Source organism: Esox lucius, chromosome 16 (genome assembly GCF_011004845.1).
Source record: "Esox lucius isolate fEsoLuc1 chromosome 16, fEsoLuc1.pri, whole genome shotgun sequence".
Lineage (NCBI taxonomy): Eukaryota > Metazoa > Chordata > Actinopteri > Esociformes > Esocidae > Esox > Esox lucius.
In genome coordinates, this window is record NC_047584.1 from 32,990,340 (window position 1) to 33,010,100 (window position 19,761).

The 19,761-nt window shown below is 48.9% G+C and overlaps 1 protein-coding gene across 4 annotated transcripts in view; it reads right to left on the reverse strand.

Annotated features, from left to right (window-relative positions):
• mgat4a (alpha-1,3-mannosyl-glycoprotein 4-beta-N-acetylglucosaminyltransferase A) overlaps positions 1-19,761 on the reverse strand; it is a 42,321-nt gene that overhangs the window by 4,855 nt on the left and 17,705 nt on the right. For all 4 annotated transcript variants that reach the window (XR_004574578.1, XR_004574577.1, XM_013137792.4 and 1 more), the window contains 14 exons: positions 15,269-15,436; positions 14,551-14,691; positions 11,079-11,212; positions 10,910-10,956; positions 10,174-10,287; positions 7,202-7,277; positions 5,647-5,761; positions 5,374-5,504; positions 5,154-5,261; positions 4,703-4,777; positions 4,333-4,451; positions 3,095-3,173; positions 1,141-1,201; positions 829-941 (listed from right to left, as the gene is read on the reverse strand). Coding sequence is in view for 2 of the 4 variants with exons in the window: in XM_013137792.4 (XP_012993246.1) it covers positions 829-941; positions 1,141-1,201; positions 3,095-3,173; positions 4,333-4,451; positions 4,703-4,777; positions 5,154-5,261; positions 5,374-5,504; positions 5,647-5,761; positions 7,202-7,277; positions 10,174-10,287; positions 10,910-10,956; positions 11,079-11,212; positions 14,551-14,691; positions 15,269-15,436 (1,481 nt within the window). In the remaining 2 variants the exon portion in view is untranslated. The remainder of the gene's footprint in view (positions 1-828; positions 942-1,140; positions 1,202-3,094; positions 3,174-4,332; positions 4,452-4,702; positions 4,778-5,153; positions 5,262-5,373; positions 5,505-5,646; positions 5,762-7,201; positions 7,278-10,173; positions 10,288-10,909; positions 10,957-11,078; positions 11,213-14,550; positions 14,692-15,268; positions 15,437-19,761) is intronic.

Sequence of the window (19,761 nt, forward strand, 5' to 3'; positions counted from 1 at the left end):
ATAAGTTATAGAAAAACCTAGAGGAGTTATTAGAAGATGATGTTGGAATTTCGTTTTGGGAATAATTATTTAGCCTAATATATTTGTAGAACATTAATCTACAGTAAAATAAGCAGAGAAAATGCAGAGGTAGACGATAGGATGTGTGTGCGATTTAGTTTCTCTTTCCTTTCTAAAATAAAAACAGTAACTTGTAATACCTTTGTTGAATTGGTAATTGGTGACTTGGTATTTCATTTAGTGAATAATTATTTAGCATAATACATTTGTAGATTTAAATTTTAAATGTACATTTGATGAATTAGCCTACACAATAAGCTGAATCTCCTATTGAAAATCAGAAAGGTGTGATAAGTACCTCATATGGTTTGTATTATGTTTCAATAATAGCCTAATTTAGTTTTTGAATGGTCATGGAAATCTTGAATTTCATTTGTAAGGTCATTCAAATTCAGCCACGGTCTGATCATCCTTCTGAGAGTATCGCGCAATCATCCATTGGCGTCAGGCATTCTGTGAGGGGTGATTAGCACCTGGGTACCAGTTGGGTACCAACGTTAAGTGCCGTGAGCTGTTGGCGACTGGCAAAGTCAGAAAACGGGGTAAAGAAACTGGTAAATCGTCTCTAAATAGTTTTCTGTTTGTGAGTTTAGATTTCGGACAACGGAACAATGTAATATACGCCTATTTATGAAAAGTCATGGAAGGAGGAGGGCGTAGCTTTCAAAATGGCAGTTTTATTTCAATGACAAACATTTGGCGGTTCTAGTGTTAAGCTGAGTGAATGTGGGCGTGTCTGACAGGGTGACCCTGGTGGAAGGAACTGACCTCACTGAGGATGGCCCACACAGCAGAGTCCTTGACCACAGAGAGACGCAGCGCCACCACCGGATTGAAGGAGATGTCCACAGCCCCCTCCGCCACGCCTTTCTCAAACTGACCTGGGGAGGGAGGGGGGGTGAGGGCTGTGACTGACACCCTTTGCCAGGCAGTTTTGCACATTGGTGTCTGAATCATGAGCAGTGGCCAGAACAATGAAAGCGGTCAATCTCATCAGGATGTGTGTGATGTTCTGGGGAAACAGTTGGTGCCAGGGGAATGGGGAGGGGGGGAGGGGGGGGGGCGGGGCGGCTGACTCACCGATTCTGTAGAAGTGATCATCAGTTCTCTTGTACTTCTCTTTGTTCTTTGGGCCAGTTTCCTACAGAGACATTCAGAAGGCCTTGTTTAATCCTAAATCAGTTCCTAATCTAGAGGTCACCAAGAGAGGTGCCTTTTCTAAATCATGTAAAGCTGTTGTACATGGACATTGAATGGCAGATCAACTGATCACATCCAATATCAAGGCATCAGATTTCCAACAACAGCAACAAAAAAAATTCTCATGTTTCGGTTTTAGGAATTAAAATAGGATTCCAGTACAGGAAAAGATCATGCCTGACATTAAATAGGAGAAAGCGTCTTCTCCAATCAACAGTGATCCAGCTAGTCGACCGGGTTGACGTCGTCTATATAAATGTGCCTGACTGTGTTAAAGCCTTTACCATGACTCAGTACATGAGGTGGGCTGACATTCCCTGCAGATCCACGCACCGCCAATTTGTGTATAAAAAGCCCTCCAACACAAATCACCGCAGACGCAGAATTCCCTTTTAACCTACACAGACACAGGCTACCAGACTCAATCTCAAGGCTGGCTAATTCCTGAAATCCCTCCCAACTTGTCTGAGTTGGGTATAATCTTTTTTTCTCGTGATATATAATCTGTCAGGAAGAGTTGCAGTTGGAGATGTAGTTTCTCAGTCAGTCACGACAGCAGAGTAAAACGTTTAAGGATGAGTTTGTTTTTGTGGTTGTACAGGCAGAGGTCAGCAAGCGGTTCTTTTTTCAACCCCCAGTCTCCTTTATAGAACCGCGGTTATGAGAGTAAGATCCTAAACTGCCAAATGTGGTTTCGATAAGCAGAGAGGTTTCTGTTCTTTCAGCAAACCGTTAAAACAGTTTGACACAAAGTGTGATCCCATTCCAGATGGTTATCCACAAGAGCATATCGTAGTGAGGTTGGAAAAGGTCACCTCAGATTTGTTTCTACATACATTTTCTATATTGCTCAGCAATTGCTGACATGTTATTCTCACAATACAGCTTCTGTTATCATTCTGTAAGTCCAACAGGCCTGACCCCACCCCCCCCACCCCAGGCTGAGGTCATTTCCACCAGGGGGGGGGGTAACATATACAGTGGGGAGAACAAGTATTTGATACACCGCCGATTTAGCAGGTTTTCCTACTTACAAAGCATGTAAAGGTCTAACTTTTATTTTTTTAAAATCCAGAAAATCACATTGTATGATTTTTAAATAATTAATTAGCATTTCATGTTGACTGTGGGTCACACACGTCTGATATGGTTTTTTGTTCTTAGTTCATCTGCATGTTCTTGTTCATACAGATTCTAATTTTGTTATCATCATGTTCCACTCTGTCAAAAACCATCCTGTGACGGAGAAAATCAGGTTGTTGCTATGAGAATTAGCTAAAAGAATAAAAATTATAAAAATAAATTGGTGCAACAGAGATATTCTCCAAATCGTAGTATACAATGTGGTTCAAGTGGAATCATTTTTTGGATGACATTCAGTCCTTCTTAATGTTTACTAGTGACTGCTAAACGCTCCCTCCCGTTCGTCTGAGCGAATTAGGCATCTGGGTGCAGAAGCCTTTGTTGGTGGGAACTTGTTTTAGCAGCAATACAAGGGACTGGTGACTCAGACACTGGCTCGAGGTCCACATCCACACAAGCATCATACAAAACACATTCGTTGCTTCCCAGGTTCTTTCTATTGTTCCGGTTGATTTCCATTGACCTCCTTACTGGGCTCATGGCCCGCCCCCAGCAGCGACATCGATTGGAGCAGGCTGTGCTTATGATCCGGTCAATAACCAATCCATAACTGACGTACATGTTTTGAGTGACGGGTCAATACACCAAATCAGGAACAAGTGCCCTGATTCTATTTACAATCTGCTGACTGAACGTTGCCCCTGTGTTGACAGAACGTTGCCCCTGTGTTGACAGAACGTTGGGGTCTTACGGAGAAGGGCAGAATCTCCACGGTGGTGTTCTCTATCCGGTCTCCAGGGTGCTCCTGGTTGCCACTGCGAAAAAGGAACCTGCCAATCAAACGACACCTATTAATGCATATTCATGGCCTGCAACACACATGAATATGCAAACCAACACCTTGCCCACACCCAACACCGCCCTGTCACACACACACTGCTAGAACCACACATCTGACAAGTCTGGACCAAGTCTGAGGTGGCAGAGCAGCACACACACACGCACGCACACACGCACACGGGACCCTTCACACAACCCCCACTTAAGCTGCTAATGAAATCCTGTCACACATTTTTACACTGGGACCTGGGCTGCTAATTGGTCGGTTCCAGACAGCAACAGCATAGGAGATCTACAGGGAGTGGGAGGGAGACCGGGGAGGTGATCTACAGGGAGAGGGAGGGAGGCCGGGGAGGTGATCTACAGGGAGTGGGAGGGAGACCGGGGAGGTGATCTGCAGGGAGTGGGAGGGAGACCGGGGAGGTGATCTGCAGGGAGTGGGAGGGAGACCAGGGAGGTGATCTGCAGGGAGTGGGAGGGAGACCGGGGAGGTGATCTGCAGGGAGTGGGAGGGAGGCCGGGGAGGTGATCTACAGGGAGTGGGAGGGAGGCCGGGGAGGTGATCTACAGGGAGTGGGAGGGAGACCGGGGAGGTGATCTGCAGGGAGTGGGAGGGAGGCCGGGGAGATGATCTGCAGGGAGTGGGAGGGAGGCCGGGGAGGTGATCTACAGGGAGTGGGAGGGAGGCCGGGGAGGTGATCTACAGGGAGTGGGAGGGAGACCGGGGAGGTGATCTGCAGGGAGTGGGAGGGAGGCCGGGGAGATGATCTGCAGGGAGTGGGAGGGAGGCCGGGGAGATGATCTGCAGGGAGTGGGAGGGAGGCCGGGGAGATGATCTGCAGGGAGTGGGAGGGAGGCCGGGGAGGTGATCTACAGGGAGTGGGAGGGAGGCCGGGGAGGTGATCTACAGGGAGTGGGAGGGAGACCGGGGAGGTGATCTGCAGGGAGTGGGAGGGAGGCCGGGGAGATGATCTGCAGGGAGTGGGAGGGAGACCGGGGAGGTGATCTACAGGGAGTGGGAGGGAGACCGGGGAGGTGATCTGCAGGGAGTGGGAGGGAGGCCGGGGACTTCTCGTTTTAGAACTATCATTAGCACACAGAGCCCAAGAGAGCAGGCCTCCTTCTTCCCTCTCAGAAACACACACACACCTCTCTATGCTGACAGGTCTGTCGAACTTGAAGAGGATGTAGTCTCCAGCTGTAGGGTTGATGGCCCAGAAGAAGTCCTCTCCCAGGTAGGTCTTCTCCAGCGTGTGTCCCTGGTAGACCTGGAGAACATCCATCTGATTCAGCAGGTGTCCATCAGCAGAGTTAGAGTGAACCCATACAATCACCATGGAAATCAAGCCCACAACCACTACACATCCAATGGCTGTTACACTGTGATAATATATTTCATGGACTGTTTTACGACACTTTTCAAGCTTTGTGTAGAAAAACGTTACTGGTGACATGAAAACGCATTTGGGCTAATAAATGAGCATCCCACTTTCCATTCTGATTCAAAACGCTGAGGTACCTTAAGAGATGTAGACACTTCAGCGGGCGGATTCACGTGGATCTTATGGAGTAAGGGCTTCAGGAAGTCCTTATCCTAAACAGGAAGCCAAGAGGGACGACAGGAAATCGTAAGACTAGGTCTGGTGTTCCCAGATGACGAGGTGTTTGGGGGAATCTGCATAAACCTAGACACAGTGAAGTCCAGTGTAACTAGAACCAAACAATGGAAATGCCCTTCAACAGTGAACAAACGGAAAGGCCACTGAACACTATTTAATGAAGCCAGAACTGTCATTGTCCTTCCCAGAGTCTGTGCCCAGACAGCTCAGCTATCCCACAACAACGACGCCAAGTAGCGATGGGCTGGCATCAGGCTTCATACTGTATCTAACGGCCCTCAGTGACCTCACAAAGTGCCAGCGGACGGGGGTGGACAGCGACAGAGGACGGGCGGCTGGCTTACAACTCACCGTGAGTTTCTGGATCTTTCCGGCCAGAGAAGAGTGCAGGCCCACGTGCTGAAAGAGGGACGGGCGGAAACGAACGCGTAGACTGGACTTCTGCCGCTCACAATGTTTCTACAGGGAGGAAAGGTAGACGGAGCGATTGGAAGAGAAAGACAGGAAAAAGAGTCACAAAACTAGTTGAAGATAAAAGACAAAGCGACAGACAGAAAGCATGTGAACGTACCGCGTCTTTCTCTGGGTTACACACTTTGACCCAGAGGATGTGATCCAGTAGCCAATCAATGGGCTTCTCCTTATAGAACATGAAGATGAACTCTACGATCAGGTTGAGATCTGGAGCCTGAAACATCTTGCCTAAGACAGGGAGGGAGATGGGAGAGAATCTGAGCCTGTGCGACTGAGTGCCTGTGCGACTGAGTGCCTGTGCGACTGAGTGCCTGTGCGACTGAGTGCCTGTGCGACTGAGTGCCTGTGCGACTGAGTGCCTGTTTGTTACCAATGAAGCCGAGCTGGGAGAACTCCAGGATCATCCAATCCTCAGATGAGAGCTGCAGGGCAAAGTTCTTCATGGTGGCAAAGTAGTTGGGCTTGGCCACAATGTCATCCTCCATCTGGGTCGAGGGGGATCAAAGAGACCAGCTGGTGAGGCAAGAAGCCACAACTGCACCCACACGCGCGCGCATATATACACACACACACACACACACACACACACACACACACACACACACACACACACACACACACACACACACGACCACGACCACAGAGCCCCCTCCCCACACACATCTCTGCCACTCCAGCTAACCCTCTAATGTTGCTAACATCTGGGTTTAAATTAGCCGCTGTCTATTTCCTACAAGCACTGCTTGATGTCTACGGCCAACCAGACTGAACTACCCAGCATCAAAGTCCTCTGTACCTCAACCCTCTTCTCTGAATGGAGGCAACCTGAACACAGAACAGAAGATGAAACCCCATATAAACAACTGACAGGGTTAATACATGGAACAGAGGTCTATCCAGTGATGTCACTCGTTCACAATCTATGGGTGAGGCAGGCAGTAATTTGTTTAGTAATGAGAAGGGTTTCCTATGATCATCATCAGTCTGACTTCTGTCATCACGACCACTCAGACCATGTAGATATCCTAACGGGTCCAGACCATGTAGATATCCTAACGGGTCCAGACCATGTAGATATCCTAACGGATCCAGACCATGTAGATATCCTAACGGGTCCAGACCATGTAGATATCCTAACAGGACCAGACCATGTAGATATCCTAACGGGTCCAGACCATGTAGATATCCTAACAGGACCAGACCATGTAGATATCCTAACGGGACCAGACCATGTAGATATCCTAACGGATCCAGACCATGTAGATATCCTAACGGATCCAGACCATGTAGATATCCTAACGGGTCCAGACCATGTAGATATCCTAACGGGTCCAGACCATGTAGATATCCTAACGGGTCCAGACCATGTAGATATCCTAACGGGTCCAGACCATGTAGATATCCTAACGGGTCCAGACCATGTAGATATCCTAACGGGTCCAGACCATGTAGGTATCCTAACGGGTCCAGACCATGTAGATATCCTAACAGGACCAGGTGAATAAAGTCCACTGAATTGAATTGGCAGAGAAAGAGACAGAGACGTAACGTGTGATGTGACATTTAGAAAATGTACTTTACATTCACTGGAAGGAGCCAACATCTGACCAACCCTGATGGAAGACCATTCAATTCCAGCTCTTTTCCTTCTGCATGAGTGTGCGCACAGAATTCCAGCTCACTGGTGTTTCCGTGGTAACAAACCCTCTGATGCTGAAGTATACAGTATGTGTGTGTGTTGGAACAGTAACAGGTGTATTACAACTCCACCTGTACGAGACCTACTGTTTCAGACAGAACAACAGGTTACCATGGGAACACATCTTCAGTAGGGCGTGTGACTCCCTGCCAAAAATAAAAAAAATAAGGCCAATTTTACCTGGACTGAATATCAAAGGTCCTCGCAGGGCTTGTAGTGTACATACCTGAACATAGTAGACTCCTTTCCTGACAGCATACATCATGAGGAAGGAATAGTCCAGATTCTGTTTGGTCCGCCATCTACAACACACACACACACACACACACACACACACACACACACACACACACACACACACACACACACACACACACACACACACACACACACACACACACACACACACACACGTTTGTCCCAGAAAATAGAAATTGCATGCTCCCTTGCCCTAACCTTAACCCTAAACTTAACCAACAATGCCTAGACCTTAAAGAAACCCCAATTCTAACTATAAAATCAATTGTAAGTTTGACCCTAAACCTAAACCCTGAGCCGGAAATTTACTTTTGCCTCAAGGGGACCGGCAAAAGGTCCCAATGAGGCCAATTTTTTCTGGTTTTACTATACTCATTGGGACATTGGGTCCCCATGAGTTCAGTAAGACCTAACCCTAACACACACAACCACCCACCATCCCAGAGGCCTCTACAACCACACACATCCACCCACCATCCCAGAGGCCCCTACAACACACACATCCACCCACCATCCCAGACGCCTCTACAACACACACATCCACCCACCATCCCAGAGGTTTCTACAACACACACATCCACCCACCATCCCAGAGGCCTCTACAACACACACATCCACCAACCATCCCAGAGGCCTCTACAACCACACATCCACCCACCATCCCAGACGCCTCTACAACCACACATCCACCCACCATCCCAGAGGTTTCTACAACCACACATCCACCCACCATCCCAGAGGTTTCTACAACACACACATCCACCCACCATCCCAGAGGCCTCTACAACCACACATCCACCCACCATCCCAGAGGGCTCTACAACCACACATCCACCCACCATCCTAGAGGCCTCTACAACCACACATCCACCCACCATCCCAGAGGCCTCTACAACACACACATCCACCCACCATCCCAGAGGCCTCTACAACACACACATCCACCCACCATCCCAGAGGCCTCTACAACACACACATCCACCCACCATCCCAGAGGCCTCTACAACACACACATCCACCCACCATCCCAGAGGCCTCTACAACACACACATCCACCCACCATCCCAGAGGCCTCTACAACACACACATCCACCCACCATCCCAGAGGCCTCTACAACACACACATCCACCCACCATCCCGGAGGCCTCTACAACACACATCCACCCACCATCCCGGAGGCCTCTACAACCACACATCCACCCACCATCCCAGAGGGCTCTACAACCACACATCCACCCACCATCCCAGAGGCCTCTACAACCACACATCCACCCACCATCCCAGAGGCCTCTACAACACACACATCCACCCACCATCCCAGAGGCCTCTACAACACACACATCCACCCACCATCCCAGAGGCCTCTACAACACACACATCCACCCACCATCCCAGAGGCCTCTACAACACACACATCCACCCACCATCCCAGAGGCCTCTACAACACACACATCCACCCACCATCCCAGAGGCCTCTACAACACACACATCCACCCACCATCCCGGAGGCCTCTACAACACACACATCCACCCACCATCCCGGAGGCCTCTACAACCACACATCCACCCACCATCCCAGAGGCCTCTACAACCACACATCCACCCACCATCCCAGAGGCCTCTACAACCACACATCCACCCACCATCCAAGAGGCCTCTACAACACAGACATCCAGCCACAATCCCAGAGGCCTCTACAACCACACATCCACCCACCATCCCAGAGGCCTCTACAATCACACATCCACCCATAATCCCAGAGGCCTCTACAACACACACATCCACCCACCATCCCAGAGGCCTCTACAACCACACATCCACCCACCATCCCAGAGGCCTCTACAACACACACATCCACCCACCATCTCAGAGGACCCTACAACCACACATAGATGTGAGGTCTCGCTAGCTGAACAGTGATTTCTCTTGGGACAGAGGGGGAGGAAGACAGGCAGAGAAAAGAGAATCTCAGACAGAGAAGATGAAAGTGATAGAACAAAGACAGGGAGAGAGCAGGATGAGATGGCACTATTGATCAGAAAGAGGGGGAGGAAATAGACCCAACAGGAGGAGTTGGATAAGGAGGAAATAGAGGAGAGAGAAAACAGGAGGTCAAGGAGGAAAGAGAAGAGACCAAAACTGTGTATAGAAGAAAACCTTGAAACATTAGATTGTCATATGATATTAATTAACTTCTGAGCCATGCAAGACGAAGCCTATTTCTCTATCGCTTCCTTTATCTTCTGTTCTAGTCTGAAGGGTCCAACAGAGATTTTTCCACATCACAATCAGTGTACTGTAGAGGAGAGGGGTGAGGAGTGAGTTGAGGGGTGAGGTGAGGCTGCTGATATGTACTGCATCCTGTCACTGGACACTTCAACTACAAGTGACCTGAAAATAGTTTAAACAGGACAGCATTTCAGCATTTACCCAATGCTCGCCACAGAATTAAAATGAAATGGAAGAAAAAATATCCTGTGATTCTGAGCAGACGGGTCCACTGACTGTTTAAAGGGCGGGATGGTTCCGTGGGACGGGTTCACTGACTGTTTAAAGGGCGGGACGGGTCCGTGGGACGGGTCCACTGACTGTTTAAAGGGCGGGACGGGTCCGTGGGACGGATCCACTGACTGTTTAAAGGGCGGGACGGGTCCGCGGGACGGGTCCACTGACTGTTTAAAGGGCGGGACGGGTCCGCGGGACGGGTCCACTGACTGTTTAAAGGGCGGGACGGGTCCACTGACTGTTTAAAGGGTGGGACGGGTCCGTGGGACGGGTCCACTGACTGTTTAAAGGGCGGGACGGGTCCGTGGGACGGGTCCACTGACTGTTTAAAGGGCGGGACGGGTCCTCTGACTGTTTAAAGGGCGGGACGGGTCCGTGGGACGGGTCCACTGACTGTTTAAAGGGCGGGACAGGTCCACTGACTGTTTTCCTACCGGACTCTCTCTCTGGAATCTCCAAATGTCTCTTTGAGGTCTTTCAGGTCGGGGTAGTAGCTGGATGGAGGAGAGATCACCTCCAACAGCCCGGAACTCAACTCCGTAGAAAACCTTGAAAACACACAAACACACAGAATAAATCCAACAGAGCTGCACACCACATCCCTAAACATCTCAGTCATTTTGCAGTCATTGCCCTGGCGATAGCTGCCTAGAGTGGGAGAAATTCTACTTCTAACAGGATAACGATTTCCTTGTGACTCCTATTGTGACTGGTAGCTAGTATTAACATAATCGTCACAGTGACCAATTACCCAGCTAGAGTGACGTCTCTGAGGACACATTATTGGCCAATCAGTTGTACAGAGGACATTCCTACTGGGGAACCCAGTTAACTGTCACCAGGGGTAGCTTGCTAACATGACCAGTAGAAAAGGGCTTAAAACATTTCATGCACTGATTTAGACTTTTTTTTGTACTTTCACAGGGCTCAACTGAGCTCCCATTTGAAATAAAAACGATTCCAACGATTAATAGTAGCTTTTCAGTGTACCAAGTAAAATATTAAGTCCAACTCTTGCAGACATTCAATGGTTAAACTCGCCTGCAGCTATACCGGATCTTGTCACAAACACATAGCCATGGTCTCGACAAAACAAGGGGATTAACAGACAGGAAACGGTCACTGCAGAGTCAGGAAGTGAGGTTAAGGTTTGGAAGAGACACTACTCACTCTTTCTCCAGTCCGGCCACCACACCGTGGACATAGTCTGTATCTGTCTGCAAACAACAGAGTTGGACTCCAGGTTACAGTCAGATGTTGACAGGTAGAGGAAGTCCATTAAGTCTGGCTCCATCTCTGTGCAGGGAAAGGGACAGGGTGTGTGTGTGACGCTCCCCACCTCTCCAACAAAGACGATGATGACACAGTCCAGCTTCTCCTCAGATGAGAGCTTGTCGATGAGCGAGTGCAGCGTCTCGGCCAGGTACGACTTCACTTTCCGCTTTACGGTAGGAATACCCATCACCATGGAGACTGGGGGACATGAGAGGACCGGGAAAATTCAGACCACCGAGCAATAAATAAACAGTGACATATGACAGGATGCGGTGAACAAATAGCCAGCGCTCACTTTAGATTTCAAGACAAATAATCTACTGAGGAAATGATAGGAGAAAGAAACAGAGAGGAGAGATAGTGATATTAAGCAACTCCCCATTTGTATTCATACATTATCAGTTAAAATATTCTGCGGACATGATAGGAGACAGAACCGGAGAGAGAACAAGTGGTAGAAAGAGACAGAGTGAACGAGAGCAATGGAGATGTAAGAGACAGCAGCTGTTTTACTGCAGGGATTCCTACAGTCTGGTGGTTTTATAGTGATGTCCTCGGAGGCATCTCAGAGAGCAAATTAGGGACCTTATTACTGATGAATGGTTGTTGTTCTTTTATTAACTAACGTGCTTTCTACTGCTGATTCTGTAATGCAGGGTTCATCTCCCTGAATAATGGGCTGAGGGGCCAACAGGGAACACAGACAGAAGGGGAGATCCCTGGAGACTCCCCACACAAACACACTGGACTGGTCTATTGACAGATCACTTGGCCACAATAGGCACCATGGATCCCTCAACCAGGCCAACCAGACGGTCAGTACTGTCTGTGTGTGTGTGTGGGTGTGTGGTGCTGTTAATCGACAGCACTCTGCTCCTCACTGCCAGTTGTTCAAATCAAAATCATCCCGTCTCACTCTCTCCTGCAAACAAGCTGTGTCACTCACTGGATCCCCGTCCCGTCCCATCCTGTCCCGTCCAGTCCAAACCCATCCTGTCCTGTCCCCCATCCCGTCCCATCTCATCCAGTCGTGTCCTGTCTCGTCCAGTCCAAACACATCCCGTCCCATCCTGTCCCCCATCCCGTCCCGTCTCATCCAGTCTTGTGTCCCGTCTCATCCAGTCCAAACACATCCCGTCCCATCCTGTCCCCCATCCCATCCCGTCCCGTCTCATCCAGTCTTGTGTCCCGTCTCGTCCAGTCCAAACACATCCCGTCCCATCCTGTCCCCCATCCCGTCCCGTCTCATCCAGTCGTGTCCCGTCTCGTCCAGTCCAAACACATCCCGTCCCATCCTGTCCCCCATCCCGTCCCGTCTCATCCAGTCGTGTCCCGTCTCGTCCAGTCCAAACACATCCCGTCTCCCCAGTTCCGTCTCCTCACACGCTGAGGAGAGTAGGACGTTTGCCTGGAAACACATTCCAACTGGGGAGCAAAAAATCTAGAATTTGTGTGTTAATTTGTATGTATTATTTTGTTATATTGTGTCAATTTTTTTGTGTTATTTTGTTTTGTGTTATTTTTCCTCAAAACAAAATCCATCTCCACAGAGTGACAAAAAGTGAGAAAGAACACGAGTGTGTGAGAGAGAGAAGGAAAGACAGTATGAAGAGTGTCAGAGCAATGGAGTGAGCAGTGTTGCGCTTTGCTTTGCCCCCCCCCCTCCACCAGAAAAGCACAGAACCAGGAAACTAGGTCGAAGATGAAAGGAGAGAGTGGGAGGGACAGACAGGGAGAGACAGAAAGACTGACTTTTGAGGGATGGAGAGTGTGACAATGGGAAGGAGAGAGAGAAAGAGCGACCGACAGATAAGCTCAAAGCGACAGACAGATAACACAAGCTCAAAGTGACAGACAGGTCATGGTATGTATGCATGGCAGTGTTTTTATCCATCTGGGGACCACACAAATTATTGCTCATTTCCCTAACCCCACCCTCCATGAATTAACATTAACGCCTAAACCATAACTTAATGCCTTAGAGTTTGACCTAAACCTAACCTCTAGGCTGGAACCCTAAACCGAACCTCTAAGCAGGAAACTGGCTTTGTCCTCGTGGGGAACCGGCAAAAGGTGCAAATAACACCAGTTTGTACTGTCCCTGTGAAGACTCCTCGTCCTAATTCGTCCCATTAAACTAAAACACCCACATACCCACCCACACCAGAGAGCCCATAATCCTGTTGAACGTGGTGAGGTAACAATGCTGAGACAAAAGGACACAGTAACAGTGGGGACTGGAGAGACAACTGAGACAAATCAACACAGTACACAAAGTAGCATGGGTACACACACCCTACCAACCCACCCACCCCCACCTAGCCACACCCTACCAACCCACCCACCCCCACCTAGCCACACCCTACCAACCCACCCACCCCCACCTAGCCACACCCTACCAACCCACCCACCCCCACCTAGCCACACCCTACCAACCCACCCACCCCCACCTAGCCACACCCTACCAACCCACCCACCCCCACCTAGCCACACCCTACCAACCCACCCACCCCCACCTAGCCACACCCTACCAACCCTCACACCCTACCAACCCACACCCTACCAACCCTCACACCCTACCAACCCACCCACCCAACCCACCCACACCCTACCAACCCACCCACCCAACCCACCCACACCCTACCAACCCACCCACCCAACCCACCCACACCCTACCAACCCACCCACCCCCACCTAGCCACACCCTACCAACCCACCCACCCCCACCTAGCCACACCCTACCAACCCACCCACCCCCACCTAGCCACACCCTACCAACCCACCCACCCCCACCTAGCCACACCCTACCAACCCTCACACCCTACCAACCCACCCACCCAACCCACCCACACCCTACCAACCCACCCACCCAACCCACCCACACCCTACCAACCCACCCACCCAACCCACCCACACCCTACCAACCCACCCACCCAACCCACCCACACCCTACCAACCCACCCACCCCCACCTAGCCACACCCTACCAACCCACCCACCCCCACCTAGCCACACCCTACCAACCCACCCACCCCCACCTAGCCACACCCTACCAACCCACCCACCCCCACCTAGCCACACCCTACCAACCCAGCCACACCCTACCAACCCACCCACACCCTACCAACCCACCCACCCCCACCTAGCCACACCCTACCAACCCACCCACCCCCACCTAGCCACACCCTACCAACCCACCCCCACCTAGCCACACCCTACCAACCCACCCCCACCTAGTCACACCCTACCAACCAAGCCACCCACACACCCTATCAACCAACCAACCCACACCCTATCAACCAACCCACCCACACCCTACCAACCCATCCTCCAATACTCTACCAACCCACCCACACACCCTACCAACCAAGCCACCCACATCCACCCACCCACCCCCTAAAAACACCCACCCCCTACGAACACCCAACCCACCCTACCAATGTAACAGAATCCAACACACTATAGCAGAGAAAACACACCAGCCAGGACCAGGGTCAAGGAGGGCGGGAAGAAAGGCTGTGTGTGTGTCTGCGTCACCTCCTGTGCGCCCCAGGCCGACCTGGACAGCAGGGTGCAGGCTGCCCTCATTGTTGAGTAGGTGGGGCAGGTGGTGATAGATGTTTGGCACCTGGAGAGGCTTCCTATTGGCCAGCTCCTTCAGCAGCTTCTGGGTCTCATCTGACAAAGAGACGGGGGGGGAATTACAAAATGGTAGAAGTTATGAAGAGTTACAAATAAGGACTCAGGGTCACAGGTTTAGGGGGCAGAGGGGATGGGATGTAATGGATTGTAATGTTTTTGAAGGACTATAGTTGTCCAACAGAACTTTTGGTAGAGCATGGGGCTAAGAACGCCAAGGTTGTGGGTTTGATTCCAATAGGGGACCAGTGTGTAAATGTATGCACTTTCCAATGTTGGTTGCTATGGATTTAATGACTGGATATAATAAAACTGCAGTTCTGTCTATTCACCTGCCTATTCACAGTTGCGACATGACTGATATTTTCATGCTTCCCTCAAAGAGAAACCTCTGCTTTTGGCAGAAGCTGACAGGGATTCTAATAAAAATCCCCAAAATCCTTAACCCTTCTACCAGTTGGAGGTTTATAATTCTCCACCTCTCATCTCTATTAGCAGGATACCACTCAGCCCTTTGCAGAGTTCCCATTAAGGGTGGGGTTTTTGCTTGAATGGGTCTTTGTGTGAGATCAATGACCTGAGAAGCTAGTCTGTGAGTTCATTCCCGGCGTGTTACCGGAGAAGTTGGTGAGAGGATCCTTGCTGCCGTTGGTCTCAGCGATGGCCCTCCTGAACTGTTCCAGGATGTTGTTGAGCTCAGAGGAGCGCTGCAGTGTCCGGTGTTCAGCCACACGGAGGCGCTCTTTCAGGGCATGGAACTCCCTCTGATAAGCTACCAACTTCTCTATAGACAGAGAACCGGAGAGTTATTGTCTTTGTTTCAACATTAGGTCAAAGCAGAAGATAATTACCATCACATATGAACTAAAATAACAGATCAGAAGTCAGGAGGCTAATAGTCCTGTAACAGCTAAACAGAATACTGAGTGTTCAGAGAGCCTCGAAATAAACTAATAGCAAACAGAATACTGAGTGTTCAGAGAGCCTCGATAAACTAATGGCAAACAGAATACTGAGTGTTCCAAGAACCTGGATAAACTAATGGCAAACAGAATACTGAGTGTTCCAAGAACCTGGATAAACTAATGGCAAACAGAATACTGAGTGTTCCAAGAACCCAGACAGACTGTGGAAGGGCTGTGGTGCCAGACATGATGACATGTCCACTGACTACATGATGAGGGGACAGTTTGATGTTTTTGACGCCCTGGTATGCCCTTGAAACACACATGTTGCCCAACAGAGAAGGCCAAGCAGTGAGCCGTAGTGTGCATGAACATCAAAGCCGAGAACATACCATAGACTCTGTAGTGTGGATCAGTAACAGACTGTTATATCTACCATAGACTCTGTAGTATGGATCAGTAACAGACTGTATTATATCTACCATAGACTCTGTAGTATGGATCAGTACCAGACTGTATTATATCTACCATAGACTCTGTAGTATGGATCAGTACCAGACTGTATTAAATCTACCATAGACTCTGTAGTATGGATCCGTACCAGACTTATATCCACCCCCCCCGCCCCGCCCCGCCCCACCCACACAAACTGAATTACTCTTTCCACAAGTAACCCAGTATATTCATTTCCATGGGTCTGCCCAGGAACTACACAGGAAATGGTGCTGCTGTACAGGAAATGCTGGTCAAAGACAAACAGCCCGTTCTAAGCAGCAGCACACCACGACAGAAAACACCAATCAATGAAGTAGAACCCACCCTAGCCAGGCAGAGAACCCACCCCAGCCAGGCGGGGCACCCACCCCAGCCAGGCGGGGCACCCACCCCAGCCAGGCGGAGAACCCACCCCAGCCAGGCGGAGAACCCACCCCAGCCAGGCGGAGAACCCACCCCAGCCAGGCGGGGCACCCACCCCAGGAGAACTAAGAAAGGATTGGAAAAAAATTAATAAACTCTGAAAGGATAAAATACATAAACATATTCTCTAACACATGACCCTAAAAATAAACCTATTCGCAAAAATCCAACTTAAATCCTGAATCTATCCCTAAGGACAAACCCTAAACCCCTGACCCTAACCCCTCTAGCCCCAGCCCTAACCCCCCCAACCCCCTAGCCCTAACCCCCCAAACCCCCTAGCCCTAACCCCCCAAACCCCCTAGCCCTAACCCCCCCAACCCCCTAGCCCTAACCCCCCAAACCCCCTAGCCCTAACCCCCCAAACCCCTCTAGCCCTAACCCCCCAAACCCCCTAGCCCTAACCCCCCAAACCCCAAACACCCCAAACCCCCCAGCCCTAGCCATAACCCCCCGGGCCTAAATAAATATTACTAATTTATTGAAGACCAACCAAAGGTTCACACTTGCCCTAATTTTCATAATTCTGAGAACACCCACCCCACCCCACCCCGACAGGAAACACCCCCCCAAAGTGAAATACCAACTTAAGCAGCACAGCCGAGGATGAACCTCAAATGTAAAGGTTTCTTTCACCCGTACAAGCACATAAAACAAGAGCACATGGTGAACAGTGGGGGCATTCAAACAAACTTGACGACTTTTAAATATAAAACGTTACGGATAAAAGCACTTGAATGTGTATAGGCCAACACCACAGCTTGAAGAATGAAACACTTTTTGGTGTAACAGCTTGAAGAAACCTGCATTAACGCGTCACTCTGGAAAAAACATGCTGAAAAACAGAAGGGCCAACATCCTTTACGCAAGTTCAGGATCAGTGCCACTACAGCCCACGTGGAAACCACTGACTCCTGATTTCCCTGGAAGATGACTTTGCAGGGTCCTCCACCTTCCTGCTACGAGAAGGACCCTGGGTATTTTTCTAAGTTGCTGACGTTGTGTTCATGACTGCTGATGACGGCGGGTGCAGGATGAATGGGTGGGTGGGGTTAAGTGAACTGGCTGTTAAACTGTTCTCAACCTCAGAGAAAAGGACAGGAAGAGAAAAGGAGAGGGAGGGAAATGGAGAGTCGCAAACAGGCATTAATCACTTGTGAAACTTTAATTTATTTGTATTTTATTTCTTTTCTTTTTTTTTATTCAACCACGAAGCTTTAAATGAACTGAACTGACAGATAAGATTACTATATTTGTACTTATTTAATTAATAAAGTTATGCAACAGCAAATGTCAAAAGGTGGTTGACTGTGTATACTCAGTAACTAGTTGCCCCACCTTTTGTTGCAATTACTGCAACCAAACGCATCGTTTCATTATTGATCTGTCTCACTAATTCATTCACAGCTCTGTGAGCATGAATTACTCTTCATAGTTTTGGACCGCTAAAGGACAAAAAAAGAATTTACCTTTCAAATCAGAAATCAGGTTTTCTGGGTCCTGAGGCTGAAAAGCATCCAGAAAACAGCACCCTGTAGTGTTGTTTTCACCCCACACAACAGACAAAGCACTGCATTCCGCAGTACTGACACCATATCAACACCCTGTAGTGTTGTTTTCACCCCACACAACAGACAAAGCACTGCATTCCGCAGTACTAACACCATATCAACACCCTGTAGTGTTGTTTTCACCCCACACAACAGACAAAGCACTGCATTCCGCAGTACCGACAACGTATCAACAATGGCCAAAATGTGGTGGAGGTAGTCTGGTGTTTGGACAACATTTTGCTGCCTCAGAATCAGATGAACGCGTATATCTGTATCAGGGAACTCCAAAGGACAGTTAAAACACATCTGAGTCATTCTGCAAGACAATGCTGGAAAGATAACAATAAAGTCACACTGTATGTAGCTCCCAAAATCTGCCTGCACCATCTCCAGGTCCAGGTAGAAGAACGAGACCACACCTAGGGGGTTAGAGGTCGTCAGAACAACGGTGACCTATCAAAAGGTGCTTGAGAATGACAGAACTGGAAAGGATCTCAAAAGTAACAGGATATTGTGGGGGAAGAGGACATAAGTGTTATGTGATGAAACATTAGTCTAAAAGAGACAGGCCTAATTAGGATGTCATTATATATTGATGGGTTTATTTTCCCGGAGTTAGTCATTCTCAGCCTTATTAACAGTAAAATTCTCCATTTGATTTCACAGCAAAAAACTACTAGTTTCATATATACACATATTCCAAAATGAGACTCAAACTGACTGCTTTCACAGCATTGGCAGATAAGCGCAATCATTTCATCGTAATGTCTGACAAAGAACCTGATGATCTCTTTTGGGTGAGGTCTTCCGGACTTAGTGAAAAAAATAAACACTCCCCAACTGCTACAGTGACCAAATGATGCACGCTGATTAATCACAAAACTGTGTCAGGAGCACAACGGGATAAATCTACTAGACAGGCAGATTTAGCCAAAAGGGCAGGGGGTCATCATGGCAACAAAGACAACAGCACAAGCATCTGTGGGAGAATGTCAGGTGAAGTTCACCAAAACTAACATAGATATCACCAAGCATGTGAAATTAACAAAGCAATGAACAATGTGAAATTATAAAAGATTCCAATGGATTATATTTTCTTGTGTAGGTGAAGGGAATTGTTTGCATTTTTACATTTGTTCCTCAACCTTACTTGGAACCAGCATAGGAATTTCACGACGGCCATGGCCATGATGCCCTGACCATTATCGCACGCCCTACAGCCGCCATGGCCTTTGTCCCTGTGCTGCTGTCAAAATCTCATGGTCATCGTTCGTTTTTTTTTTTGTTGTTTTTTAAGTTTGTTTGTAGATCGCAACTGAAAACAACCACAAGAACTGATCAGAATTTCTTGTGAATTGCTCTCCTTCTCTTTCACACACATGTAAAATTACCACTGTCACATTTACAAACCTAAATTAGGAACGCAACCAAGCTCAGAACCAATGTGCCTACAGGGCCATACGCGAACAGCAATGAGCTCAACACCACTGAAGGCCACAAGGAAGAGGAAAGACAACTTAAGGGATACAGATCCATTCTATGACAACAGGCTTAATAGATAAGCATGGACACACTGACACTTGTCACCATCTATATCAATCGATCCAGCGCAAAAATATGACCAATGCACGGACCAGCACCACAAAGGCAGGATGATAAAATATGCTTTCACTCACCAAGGCTGAGGGCTCACTGAAGAGAAAGGTGGCACGGCGGTTCTTCCTCTGGGCAAA